A 15,279-nucleotide genomic window follows, 5' to 3' on the forward strand; every position below is an offset into this window, starting at 1 on the left:
TCATGATCATTGCAACTCCACGAGGTGAGATCTTGCATGGAGCCCCAGGCCGCGGGAGATTGACAGTTCGTGTTTCTTCCATTTGCGAATAATCACACCAACTGTTGTCACCTTCTCACCAAGCTGCTTGGCAATGGTCTTGTAGCCCATTCCAGACTTGTGTAGGTCTACAATCTTGTCCCTGACATCCTTGGAGAGCTCTTTGGTCTTGGCCATGGTGGAGAGTTTGGAATCTGATTGATTGATTGCTTCTGTGGACAGGTGTCTTTTATACAGGTAACAAGCTGAGATTAGGAGCACTCCCTTTAAGAGTGTGCTCCTAATCTCAGCTTGTTACCTGTATAAAAGACACCTGGGATCTTTCTGATTGAGAGGGGGTCAAATACTTATTTCCCTCATTAAAATGCAAATCAATTTATAACATTTTTGACATGCGTTTTTCTGGATTTTCTTGTTGTTATTCTGTCTCTCACTGTTCAAATACAACTACCATTAAAATTATAGACTGATCATTTCTTTGTCAGTGGGCAAACGTACAAAATCAGCAGGGGATCAAATACTTCTTTCCCTCACTGTGTGTATATATGATTTAAAAAAGGTAAATGAACATATAGAGGTTTTTTTTTTTTTTTTTTTACTTTGGTGTTAAATGAAGCTATTTTAATTTGTGTCACTATAAGACTGCAGAAGAATTATCATTTATTGGTGACAGGATCATTTAAAGCACAAATGCTTAACAACATAAATGCAACACAACATGGAAATAAACTGTCAGAAAACTGTATTATTGTTTTTTTTTGTTTTCTTTTGTTTTCTTTTACTTTTTTTATTTGCTGTAAGAACTCTGTTGTTTCCTTTAACCATGTCCTGTTTGCTGGTGTAGAAATATGAGGTTACACACAAACCTCACAAACACAAACGCACAAATCACAAACTGTAAAGAAAGAAAGAAAGAAAGAAACTTAGAATGAAAATTCTATGAAAGTCTGTAGCCTACACGGAGCAGTTTCTGACTTAGGACATGAGACTTCTTGGGGTTTTTTGGGTTTTTTTTGTTTGTTTGTTTGTTTAGTTTTTGTTCTTGTGAAAAGCCTGATGAAATGACTGAACTTTTCATTTCTGAACGAAAAGCACACAATCCACACAAGCAACCGAGTTAAATGTCCGCTATTTCATGAACGTTATTTTAATTTTTCAATTAATATTTTTTCAATTAATACTTAATTTTTCTTTGAGATGTTTCTGAGTTGCTATTCATCGAAATGTTTTTTGTTCCAGGAAATGTGTCCTTATCACAATGCAACATCGATATCAGCCCACTGGCACTGTAGTAATGCTTAGCAGAAAGCAATCATGGCCATTTTCGTCTATCAACTCAAAAGACACCATCCCAAAAGCATGTCTCTGTCCTTCAGCTCCCTCGTGGAGTGATGGGGAGTGCAGCCTTATTATCCTGCCCTTTATATTGAGTGAGCAATTTGGAAAAATCAATAGAAATTAAGATCAGATGAGTGGCGAATTTGAGCTTTTTTTTTTTCTTCAGAGAAATATAAGCTGGCCAGATAAAGGGAAAGAGGCTATAATACCAGTGTAACAAGTTGTTCCTATAAAATATGATTATATTGTGGTATAATGTTGGAGGAATTTGGTTTTAAAACTATTATACAATTGGAGAGCATGTTGTCGCCTTTCAGTCTAAAAATCAGTGTAACAGGTGTATTTATATTTATGAGATCATGAGACATTTGAATTGCACATAGATGGACTCCATCCAACTAATGATGTGACTTGATGGCAACTGGCTGCACTAGAACTAATTTAAGGGGTTTCCTAGAAGCGGGGGGTGAATGCTTATGAAATTACTATGCAATTTTATGTTTTTTTATTGGTAAATATATATGAATTTTTAGTCCCACTTCAAAATTCGGGCTACTTTGTGTAGACTCTTGAAATACAATCCAATTTAAGTCCATTTCCATTGCAGGTAGTAGTCAAAGTCAAAGCACAATGTTTAAGGGCAGTGAGTACTTATGCAAGCCACTGTAGATTTTCATTTTTAGGCCATTATAGTAAATTATTTTGACAGTAGAGGACTTTTAACCATTAATTATCTGACTGATACAGAAACTACATCATTTGAACTTGACCACAGTGCACCTCACAACATGGGCTAAACCAAATGCACTAAACATGGTTCGAAAAGGTTCTTTATAATGATACCAAAGGGAAACCAAGAATCTGTTGATTGATAGATCTTTCGCCATTTTATTGGTACCCAGTGGTGCAGCATGTCAGTTGTAACTTATCACTCTGAAGTAGGAGAAAACTGGATTGGATAAAATATCTCAAAAAGGCAAATTGAAGCAAATCGGTCATGGCGAAACACACCTTTTAATTGGCTGAGGAAACTAATTATTTACAGCAGCATATCTAGTTGTCCATTTACAAAAAAAACAAAACACTTCATTCTTAAATTCAGGGATAGAATAGTTAGAATGGTTACAGGGTAAATGTAAGCTTGAGCAGGTCATTTTGTAATAAATACACATTATTAGCATGTTAGGCAATAGTAATAGATTAATTGAGTACTCTAACAGCAGTAGTAATAGCAAGTCCTATTGGGCATGAAGTTCTGTCTGGATGACGATCCTCTTCTTCCTCTGATGCATGTTGCAGCTAATTTTCATTTAAATTTTATTTGTATAGCACTTTTAAAAATGGATATTGTCACAAAGCAGCTTTACAGAAATATATACATTCAAGATAAATGATAAATTTATGCCTAATGCGCAAGCCAGATGCAACGGTGGCAAGGAAAAACTCCCTGAGACAACATGAGGAAGAACCTTTAAGAGGAACCAGAATCAAAAGGGAACACATCCTCATCTGGGTGAAACCAAATAGCACGGTTATACATAATTCCCTCCTATAACTGTGCATTACGTGGTCAAAATTTGCAGTTTTGTTACCAGGAAATTCATTACAGTTTTCACGTGAAGTCTATTTTATAAACGTTAGCAATTTTGAGCTTTTAGATTCCTGTATCTATAGATGAGTCCAATGTCCAAGGTATCCATGGTATTTGTTCTTTGTACCAAAGAAAACTAAAAATTCCCACCATAAATGCTTATGTGGAAGGATCTTTGTGGTGAAAGTGGTTATTGCATTGATTGTCGCAATAATAATGGCTTATGGACTGAAATGTTCACCATTTACATCGTTCAAAAGAACCTTTTCTGCGAACTTTATCTTTTAGCGTGTAGAAGAGGTCCTTGGACATGAGTGAGGGTCCAGTTCATGTCAATTGGTATCAAACAAGGTCAAAAATGCCACTGCTTAGGTTGTTGGTACATTTTCCCAATGAAACAGATGCCTTTGTCTTCTCTCACTGGCTCAGAGGTGAAGGCAGGCTGTGGCATTTATCTTGATTATATCTGCCGCACACTGGGCATCAGTACCGCATTGCAACACTGGCTGGAGCATCTGGTAGGCGGATGTTTTCTAATCCATGGTAGGAGACAATTCTGGGGAGCCAATTTTCCATAGTGACAGACCTAAACATGTGAAAAATTCAATATAACAGACCCAGTATCAGAAATAATAAAATCATTTTTTTTATATATATATCTCATTATCCCACCTTTTGTGGGATTTATATGTATTTGTTTAGTTTCTAAAATTATTTTAATCTTATTTAGAATAAATGTGAGATAATTAAAACTTGAGACGAATGAAAATCGAATGATCGGGGAAAGCAGCTCAGCATGACTCACGTCATGAGTTTGGGTGATTCATGCATTAGAGAGAAAGGAGGAAGGACCTGGCCCAGTGCGTGCTGTTTGTAATCGGCAAATGGATTGCTGTGTCCCACTGGCAAAGAAGATGATCTTCTTATATTCTTAACAGCCTAAATCTGTGCTGAAGGCAAAATGCTTCATTTCTGTGGCATGTATTAATAATTATAATACATCACTGATTTAGATCTGTAAAAAAAAACACAAAAATTGTTCTTATTCTTTTTTTTTTTTCTTTTTTTTTTTTTTTGAATTTCATGGGATGCTAATGTCCTACACAACTGGATTGGTTAATTATTAACAACCTCAAGACGAGTTGAATTTAAACTTACATTACATTAATTAAGTAATGCTTACATTACTTACAGTGCACTCCACTAATATTGGCACCCTTGGTAAATATGAGCAAAGAAGGCTGTGAAAATGTGTCTTTTGTTGTTTAACCTTTTCATCTTTTGTTCAAAAAATTCAAAATATACAAAAAAAATACTCTGCTCTCATGGATATCAAACAATTTCAAACACAACACAGGTTTATCCAAAAAAATATATCTTTGTTAAATGTAGGTGTGCAACATTTATTGGCACCCCTATGAATTCATATGAGAAAAATATATTTGAAGTTTATTCCCCTTGATATTTTTGGATTTTTTTTTAGTACACCTGGGTGACTCGGAACAGGAAATGACTTCCTGTAAAAATATGAGGTAGCACATAGGCCAAATTCCCTTAGTCATTCATAACAATGGGTAAGACCAAGGAATATAGCTGTGATGTGGGCAAAAGGTCCCTTTTCACAAAATGGGAAGTGGCTATAAGAAAATAGCAAACATATTGAAAATGGCCATTTCCACCATCAGGGCAATAATAAAGAAGTTCCAGTCAACTGGAAATGTTATGAATCAACCTAGAAGAGGACGTGTGTCTATATCATCTCAACACACTTTGAAGAGGAGGTTCGAGTGGCCAAAAAATCTCCAAGGAACATGGCTGGAGAATTGCAGAAGTTAGTTGCGTCTTGGGGTCAGAAAGTCTCCAAAAGTACAATCCAAAGTCACCTACATCACCACAAGATGTTTGGAAGGGTTTGAAGAAAAAAGCCTCTACTCTCATCCAAAAACAAACTCAAGCGTCTTCAATTTGCCAGACACTACTGGAACTGGGATCGGGTTCTATGGTCAGATGAAACCAAAATAGAGCTTTTTGGTAATAAACACCAGAGGTGGTTTTGGTGCACACAGAGAGGTAGCCATATGGAAAAGTACCTCATGCCCACGGTTAAATATGGTGGAGGCTGTTTTTCTGCCAGAGGACATGGACATTTTGTTAGGATACATGGCTTTATGGACTCTATCAAATATCAACAGATATTAAATGAAAACCTGACTGCCTCTGCCAGAAAGCTTAAAATGGGCCGTGGTTGGATCTTCCAGCAGGACAATGATCCAAAACATACATCAAAATCAACACAAAAATGGTTTACTGACCACAAAATCAAGTCCCCTGACCTGAACCCCATAAAAAAAAACCTGAGGAAAGGTGAGGAGAAGAGAGTCCACCTCGAAATTTGAAGTATCTGGAGAGATTCTGTATGGAGGAACGGTCTCAGACCCCTTACCATGTATTCAGCAATCTTGTCGGGCATTATAGGAGAAGACTCAGAGCTGTCATCTTGGCAAAGGGAAGTAGCAAAAGTATTGACTAAAGGGTGCCAATATTTAAACAAAGATGATATATATTATAATAGTATATATATATATATATATATATATATATATATATATATATATATATATATATATATATATATATATACAGTGAGGGAAAAAAGTATTTGATCCCCTGCTGATTTTGTACGTTTGCCCACTGACAAAGAAATGATCAGTCTATAATTTTAATGGTAGTTGTATTTGAAGAGTGAGAGACAGAATAACAACAAAAACATCCAGAAAAGCACGTCAAAAATGTTATAAATTAATTTGCATTTTAATGAGGGAAAAAAGTATTTGACCCCCTCTCAATCAGAAAGATTTCTGGCTCCCAGGTGTCTTTTATACAGGTAACGAGCTGAGATTAGGAGCACACTCTTAAAGGGAGTGCTCCTAATATCAGTTTTTACCTGTATAAAAGACACCTGTCCACAGAAGCAATCAATCAATCAGATTCCAAACTCTCCACCATGGCCAAGACCAAAGAGCTCTCCAAGGATGTCAGGGACAAGATTGTAGACCTACACAAGTCTGAAATGGGCTACAAGACCATTGCCAAGCAGCTTGGTGAGAAGGGGACAACAGTTGGTGTGATTATTCACAAATGGAAGAAACACAAAAGAACTGTCAATCTCCCTCGGCCTGGGGCTCCATGCAAGATCTCACCTCGTGGAGTTGCATTGATCATGAGAACAGTGAGGAATCAGCCCAGAACTACACGGGAGGATCTTGTCAATGATCTCAAGGCAGCTGGGACCATAGTCACCAAGAAAACAATTGGTAACACACTACGCCGTGAAGGACTGAAATCCTGCAGCGCGCGCAAGGTCCGCTGCTCAAGAAAGCACATATACATGCCCGTCTGAAGTTTGCCAATGAACATCTGAATGATTCAGAGGACAACTGGGTGAAAGTGTTGAGGTCAGATGAGACCAAAATGGAGCTCTTTGGCATCAACTCAACTCGCCGTCTTTGGAGGAGGAGGAATGCTGCCTATGACCCCTGGAACACCATCCCCACCTTCAAACATGGAGGTGGAAACATTATGCTTTGGGTTTTTTTTTCTGCTAAGGGGACAGGACAACTTCACCGCATCAAAGGGACGATGGACGGGGCCATGTACCGTCAAATCTTGGGTGAAAACCTCCTTCCCTCAGACAGGGCATTGAAAATGGGTCGTGGATGGATATTCCAGCATGACAATGACCCAAAACACACGGCCAAGGCAACAAAGGAGTGGCTCAAGAAGAAGCACATTAAGGTCCTGGAGTGGCCTAGCCAGTCTCCAGACCTAAATCCCATAGAAAATCTGTGGAGAGAGCTGAAGGTTCGAGTTGCCAAACGTCAGTCTCGAAACCTTAATGATTTGGAGAAGATCTGCAAAGAGGAGTGGGACAAAATCCCTCCTGAGATGTGTGCAAACCTGGTGGCCAACTACAAGAAACGTCTGACCTCTGTGATTGCCAACAAGGGTTTTTAAACCAAGTACTAAGTCATGTTTTGCAGAGGGGTCAAATACATATTTCCCTCATTAAAATGCAAATCAATTTATAACATTTTTGACGTGCGTTTTTCTGGATTTTTTTGTTGTTATTCTGTCTCTCACTGTTCAAATAAATCTACCATTAAAATTATAGACTGATCATTTCTTTGTCAGTGAGTAAACGTACAAAATCAGCAGGGGATCAAATACTTTTTTCCGTCACTGTATATATATATTTATAAACCTGTGTTTTGTTTGGAATTGTTTTATATCATTGAGAGCAGAGTATTTTTATGAATTTTTTTAAAGAAAAGATCAAAAGTTTAAACAATAAAGATAAATTTTCACAGCCTTTTTTGCTCATATTTACCAGGGGTGTCAGTATTAGTGGAGGGCACTGCATATGGCAAAGTTACCAATGGTCAGGTTTATGTTAAGTTACAAGGCATTCATAGGTGCCATTAGGTCCTTTTCACTCTCTTATTTATTTATTTATTTATTTATTTTTATACATTTTGGATTGTTACAACATGGAGCTGTCAAAACAAATCCAAGACAAAGTTTTGTAAATGTATCAGTGAGGGTTTGGTTATAAAATAAATAAATAAATAAAAACCTCAAACTTGGAACATCCTGCAGAGTATCATTAAATTCATTATTTAAAAAAAACTGAATGATTATCAAACATCAGTGAACAGGTAATGAAGGCAGGAAGAGAAGTGACTAAGATGCTGAGGGTGAAGCTCAACGTGATGCCACCACCATCATGCTTCACTGTAGGGATGGTATTTTCAATTGTACTTTTTTCTGTGTAAATTCAGCAAGATACATTGATTTCCATCAATCCATCCATCTTCTATACCGTTAATCCTTTTCAGGGTCACGGGGAAACCTGGAGCCTATCCCAGGGAGCATCGGGCACAAGGCGGGATACACCCTGGACAGGGTGCCAATCCATCGCAGGGCATATTGATTTAACTCATTTTCAAGATTATATTATACAATATTTGGTGTAGATTAATGACATAAAATCCCAATTATTTCATTTAAGTTGTAACACTACAAATTGTTTGAAAGTTCAAGTGAGGGAATACTTATGCATATTTCATGAACAACAGACAAATGTGATTTGGCTTGTGATTTGTTTGATTGCATATGAATGAATATGGGTATTCAGAAATGGTATCAATGCTAACCCCACTACCAACCTTAACCTTCATATCTTTTTTTTCAATTTTTTTTTTTTACTTGACTTAACTTGGGAGCATATTTACAAATCTATAAAATTTGACAACATTGTAACTCACACTCAGTGCTACTAGATGATACACAGGATGATTTGAGTCATTCCATTTGTGCTAACTCCTGTTTCAGTTTAATAGCTGTGAACATTTTGGTGGTGATTGCAGTGGATGGACCCAAAAGCTTTGTGCCTGTGTAATAATCTCTCGCTTTGTCCAAGACAGAATCCATTTTATTCATTTAGAAGAATTTACTTTGATTGCCTACCTGTGGTCTCTTTGTCTTTTTGTTGTCTATTTGTGCATGGTAGCGAGGTAAAAATAGCTTCCCATCAATAGAGGATATGTATGATTTTCAACAAGTTGAAATGGACAGTCGGTCTAAATTCAAGCATTAATATATCCAATAATATATACAACACAGGATAGTGTTTCACTCATATGGCAGAAAAAACATTCTGTGCTACTTAATTTTTTGTCCTTGTCATTGTGACCAAATGACATATACGCAGTGTTACTTAGACAATAAAACAGATGCTGAAAGTGATTAATTCAAAATGGGGCAAAAAGGCACTGGAATGAACATTATTACTAAACAGATTTGTCCTTTGTTTTTTGCTCTGTGTGCTAAATCTCTATCTACAGTATATGCCCTGTGTAGAAGCACTCAGACTATGACAGATATCTGCTACTGTTCCTTCAGCGAAAAGAGGCAGAAGATATTATGATTTTTTCGTGTCTCACTTCTCCAATTGTTATGGTAGAATATCAAATATACGTTCCCTCTCGCTGGTTGGCAAGCTTATAACCAAGTATACTTTGTTTGGGACATGTTCTTGTAGACAGCACAACATTTTGTGATTTCCTCAAACCGTGTCTGGCAAACTATTGTTGCAGTGTTCGTGGCGTGACTGGACTTCATAACCACAGCAGTGATGCCACAGTGCGTCAAAACAAAACACACAATTCTACTGTGCTTCCAGTTTTACTAAAGCTGTCATCAACATCTCAGAGCACAATACAATACCAATAGCGCTATCAGATACAGGGATTGTGCCGTGATTCAGTTATTAGTCTTGTTAATTCAGTTGAATATATTCATCACCACGTGATTGCAATTTAAGGGAGCTTGCACAAATCAATTTGTATGGGCATTCTACTACAGCATGCATAATATATTATAATACCTGTCATAACTCTGTATACATGCTCATAAGTCACAGTTTTTTTTTCTCACTTTATATAAATCATATGATGTCCTAATGTCTGGTTACACACTATAATATAGGTTCATAAGAACATTGTTGTAATGCATTATAACACATGAACTATTATTGTACCTAATTCCCTATCATGCCTGGTATGAGTCTGTATAAATGTTAATTAGTAGTCAGTGCATGCATAACCCTTTAGAAAGCGTATGATTTCATATCATCAAGTTACATTAGACGTTATAGACACAAACGTTATAAGGCATTATAACACATGAACTAGTATAGTACTTCTACCATAGTATTATGCATTATAATATTCACATTGGTTTCTTGGTAACACTTCCTATGAATTGTAATGCATTATAAAGATTTGAATAATGTGTTGTATGACATACAGTATACCCTATGATGCCAGGCATAAGTTTGAATAAATTTTCTGCATAAAGTAGTTAAACTTGCATGCAAAGCATGTTATAATGCATATAACCTCATAACACTTTATAATATGTTCCTAAGAACTTTGTAGGCACAAATGCTGTAATGCATTATAACACATGATCTAGTAAAGTACCTGTAACACTTCCTATGAATCATAATGCATTATAAATTCTTGAATAATGTGTTATATGGCATATATAATACTCTATAATGCCTGGCATGAACCTGTAAAATGTTCTTAAAAAGTAATAGGTGTATGCATAACACTTTATGCAACATATGACCTCATAATATCAGGTTATGTAATGCATCATAATATGTTCATATGTATATTGTAGACACAGATGTTGTAATTCATTATACAAAAATGAACTAGCATAGTACCTGTACCACAGATTAAAGAGCATTATAATATTCACCTTTGGTTTCTTTGTAATATGGCCTATGGGATCTTGTATTTATAATGCATTATATACACACAAGCAATGTCATATGGCATACATAATACACTATAATGCTTGGTATGAGCCTGTATACATGTTCATAAGTAGTTATACATGCATGCAAAACAATCGCAGAATGTTACAGAGCGCTTTATGATATGTTCATAAAATAGGCACAAATGTCGTTTGTTATAAACATGAACTAGTAAAGTACCTGTACCACTTCCTATAAATTGTAATGCATTACAAATGCCTGAATAATATGTTATATGGCTTGCATAATACTTTATAAAACATGTGACTTTATAATATCAGGTGACATAATGCATCAAAATATGTTCATAAAATCATCATAGACAAAAATTGTAATGCATTATAATACATTAAGTAGTATAGTAGTTGTACCACAGTGTTATGCATTATCATATTCATGTTTGATTTCTTCACAATAGTTCCTGAATTTTGTATTCATAATGCATTATAAATGCATGGATAATGTGTTATGTTGTATACATAATACACTGTAATGCCTGGCATGAACCTGTATACTGTAAATGATCCTAAGTAGTTATAGTTGTAACTTTATTCCTAATGTCAGGTTACCTAACCCATTTTAAAATCTGTTCAGAAGAATAATATAGACATTAATATTGCAATGCACTATAACTACAATTTGAGAAACCAGTAACACTTCCTTCTCACTAAAGTTATATGCACTTTATTCTCCTAGTTATAGTTATATGTGCACTTTATAAAGCATGCTTATATTACCTCATGTTGTCAAGTTACATAATGCATTATAGTAGCTTTTCATAAGAACACTGTAACATAAGCACTATAATATTAGTGTAGTATCTGTACTGCAGGATATGAATTATGATAATTATGACTTGGATTAATGCTCAGCTCCTGTGTTTATACGTGTTTATAACACATAATATAAAATAATGACAGGTACTGTTATTATACTGTAAATGAATTTACTAATGATTAGGAATATAGGATTCATAGGAAGTGTTGTCAAATGTTGGAATTCAGTAATAATATTAACGAATTGGTCTTGGAGTGTCAGTTTTACTGCTGATGTTATTTTTTTCAAAAGATCCACCACTGTGCAAATTCAGCTTGATGCAAACTGTATGCATGCAATTATATCCACTGTTATAAATGGGAAGCTTTTTAAAAAAAAAAAAAAAAAAAAAAGCATTTTTACTAACATGTAAATAGTTTGAGCAGCTTGGACTTGAGAGGAAACATTTAAACTGGACCTTAAAATGTTTTAGATGAGTGCAGTGAAGGTCTGGTAAGGTTGTTGATGCGTCTAGCCTACTTTTTGAGAATCAATCATGAGCAGTGTGTCAATAACAACCAGCTAAGGTCAAATCTATGACAGTTTCATTTGTAAAATGGAAGACTAAGCTTGAGCATTAGAGCTGCTATCCATGTGTTTAGAAAAAAAAAAGTTGATGCTGAAATAAAGAAAAGCATGGACATTTATAGAAAGGATCATGGGATGAATTAGGTATATTTTAGAGTTGGTCTTTGGCCAAGTCCTTGACAGTTAAAGTACTTGGGATATAAGATCATATTATGTTGACCTTCCAGGAAAGGTGATCGTTGAACACTTTTAGCCATAAGACAAATGCATGTGAGATGCTTTTCTGTTGATGGTTCGTGCCTGTTCCTAGGGAATATCTGTTAAACAGAGAAATTACATACACATTGATTGCCCTTTTTTAAAACGCAGAGAAAAGTGCACTAAATAACCATTACTGTTCCATAATTGCTCTCAACCTTCAATTACACCCGGGCTATCAGGGAGATCACCTTTGCTCTTTACTCTTTAAAGTTCCATCTCATGTTCATTTTAGGAAGACTTCAAAGTGTGTGTGTGTGTGTGTGTATGCCTGTTTGGTATAATGTAGTCCCTTACTCTTCATCCCTACTGGTATCTCTCTCTCTCTCTCTCTCTCTCTCTTTCTCTCTCTCTCTCCCCTTTATTTATCTCTCATGCTGTGCATAATAGCACAGTCTACAAGCTCCATTGAGTACAAAACCACTGTAGCAGCTTGGAGGCAGGATTTGCTTATTACTTGTTTGCAAAGCCCCCAGTATTCCCATCACACACAGGAATAAAAACATTTTGAGCCGAGAATGACAAATAATGGCATGGTTACATCTGGATACACCGTGGTTACAAGTGGATTTAACGCGTGGATTTATCTGTGTCTCTCTGTCTTTGAAATAAACGAATGACCTTCCTCCCTTTATTTTTCATTAAACATAGCCTTCAAATGTTCAGAACCGAAAGTAGAGAGTAATATTCATATTAATATCACTTATCATTTTGGCTCTCACCTAACAGATAACAGATGCCGAAAATAAAAATGAAAAACTAAAGGCAGGAAGGAAACGAATGGAAAATAAATGGGGAAGATAGCATATCCTCTGGCATTTGACAATGCAAAGTGAAAGTAAAATTGCCCCAATATCCACTTCAAATGTGTGAAATTGTTCATTAGCCTGTGACGAATAAGCAGACAGTGTCTCTATGGCATTCAAAAAAAAACATCTTTCTGTCTGTCTCTCAGTCTGTGGGCACTGCATAACACCCTCCTCAGGCAGGAATCGAGTGAACAAGGGAAGGAAAATGGATATTCTCTGAGTTAAAATACCCTGATAATAAACTCAGCCTTGGGTGCTGTTAGGATGATCAGCTCAAAGGTGGCAGTGAAATGATTACTCACTGCAAAATCAGAATGCTTGAATAAGGGCAAAGTGTGAAGTTTTCCTCATCCTGATTTTTTGTCATTGGTGCATATTAGCTGTCCTTCCCTTTATATCATCCATTTCTCTCCCTTTTACCCTTTCCCATCAGATTTGTCCTTTGTTACTATTGTGTATCTATCCTAAAAAAGGCAGCAAAACGTACAAGATACATGCAACCCGTATACACACACACACACACACACACACACACACACACACACACACACACAAAAAAAGAATGGTAACGATGAATCACAGATGTTAACATTCTGATGAAGCTATGTAGATGAAGCTAGATCTCATTAGAACATGGATGTCCAGTAGTGTCCATGAAGGGCTGGTGTGGCTCCAGGTTTTTGTTCTAAACAAGTACCTGATTACACATGTTTATACAGGTGTTGATTAATTTTCTATACCAGCAGCTCTTTCTGGCTGTAATACAAATCAGAGGTTTATATTAATGCACACGTTCGAATATGTTATGGTTTAAATTCAGGACTTGTATGGCTGTCACTCCACATAATCGAACTAATAATAAATGGATGAAAAAAGTGGTGTTACTTTAAAAAAGAGAACGGTATCATAGTTGATATGGTAAGGAGATGTTTGTAAGGAGTCTCCAGATTCAGCACTTCAGTATAAGGTGAGTAAGGGAGAGTCTTTAAGACGAGCACTTCTCAGTCAAATGACAAGCTAATATTTTTTTTGTCTTATTAATTTCTATAAAGAGAAAACAATAAAAGGCTGGTAAGGGAACAACTTTTTGTAGCTGCTCTAATGTGAGTGATAACAGTAACTAGCTTCTTACAACAATAAAATGTACAACATGACATTTATTAATAAATTACAAATTTTAACTGTTGGGAAATTGCTATGGAGTGAAAGGATGAAAACTTTGGGGTGGTAACAGTAATTCAGCTTCATGTGTTCATGTCATCTTGCACGTTTTATTCCTTACTTAATCAGTTGATTTGGACCTTCAGTCAGCTATCAGATGTGATTTTTTTCTTGGTTGGAATAAAAACCTGCAGACACACCAGACCTTTACAGATAAGGTTGAACACCTCTGCATTAGAAGTTTTAGAATGTCTCATCACAAGCCCCCCCCCCCCCCCCCCCCCCCCAATCTGTAACCTGAATGTGATTGGTTTTTTTCATTATGGCTTTCTTTTAACTGCCACCATGCTTGTTTACCTAGGTGCCTCTAAATATCCACCACCAGTTACCTTGGAAACTACATTAAGCAAATCAATGAAGGTAGTGTCACTGGATAGGGAGGGCATTCTTCTCTCTCCCCTCTCCCTCTTTTCTGTCCCCCTCCTTTGCTCTCTCTCTCTCTCTCTCTCCCTCTCTCTCTCTCCCTCTCCCTCTCCTTCCCTCCTTCCCTCCCTCCCTCCTTTCGTTTTCCTCACTCCCCGCATTGTGAGATTGCATGCTGACAATCACAGCCCAAGCCGTTTGTGTTGTTGCGTCTGTCTGAGTTTTCAGGAAAGTGCCTCCAGGTCTAAGATCCCATGGAAAGATGGCAAGCACGTGATGCTTTCCTTTCACTTTCTCGATGATCCTCTTTCTGATGTTCCAGGTTATAAGGCTGGCTTAACCTGACCATTTTAGGGTTTTTTGTTTCTGTTGGTAGTTTTTCTTTTTGGAGTTTTCTGCTCAACTGTTGAAAGCCCACTGGGATAACTAGTAGGTTTTCGGATCGTGGTTTACAATGTAATGAGTGCACTCCACTATGATGAACCTGGATGGCCTCGAGATGATCGCCGTCCTGGTGGTCATGGCACTTTTCATCAAGGTCCTGGAGCAGTTCGGACTGTTTGAGCCTGTTGGAGGAGAAGGTAACACACTGTTTCATATGAATGGTTGCATTAACTGGCTTACTATGAAGAAATCAAAGTTTTACAAATGACAAAGCTCATATATCACTTGTATGTGACGGTGAGCTCGAGTTTGCAAAAATTCTGCAGTACCCTCGGTCCTAAGGATCCCGCTGTGGTGAGGGGAGACGAGTTCGATTACTTACTGCAACTGTTGGCTCTGAAACTTTATCTTGTGATTCCTTGTACTCCCTCACCCCACCTCCCTGTGCCTCCGTGCTTGATGCACTTATAGTCTAATCAATAGTACGGCACAAAGAGGCTTCGGGTGATGCTCTTTTGGCATCTGCTAGGAAATATGACTCGCTG

At 36.8% G+C, this 15,279-nt stretch overlaps 1 protein-coding gene across 3 annotated transcripts in view; it reads left to right on the top strand.

Moving 5' to 3' along the window:
- The window catches only part of LOC108260876 (Kv channel-interacting protein 2), a 249,109-nt gene that overhangs the window by 188,985 nt on the left and 44,845 nt on the right, over nucleotides 1–15,279 (top strand). The window contains exon 1 of one of the 3 annotated variants that reach the window (XM_017461536.3): nucleotides 14,480–14,931. The exons of the other annotated variants lie outside the window; for them this stretch is intronic. Within the exon in view, the coding sequence (XP_017317025.1) occupies nucleotides 14,826–14,931 (106 nt within the window). The 5' untranslated portion in view covers nucleotides 14,480–14,825. Of the gene's footprint in view, nucleotides 1–14,479; nucleotides 14,932–15,279 lie in introns of those variants that run through there. 3 annotated transcript variants of the gene reach the window in all.

The sequence above is a fragment of the Ictalurus punctatus genome, chromosome 29, assembly GCF_001660625.3.
Source record: "Ictalurus punctatus breed USDA103 chromosome 29, Coco_2.0, whole genome shotgun sequence".
In the NCBI taxonomy this organism is placed as follows: Eukaryota; Metazoa; Chordata; class Actinopteri; order Siluriformes; family Ictaluridae; genus Ictalurus; species Ictalurus punctatus.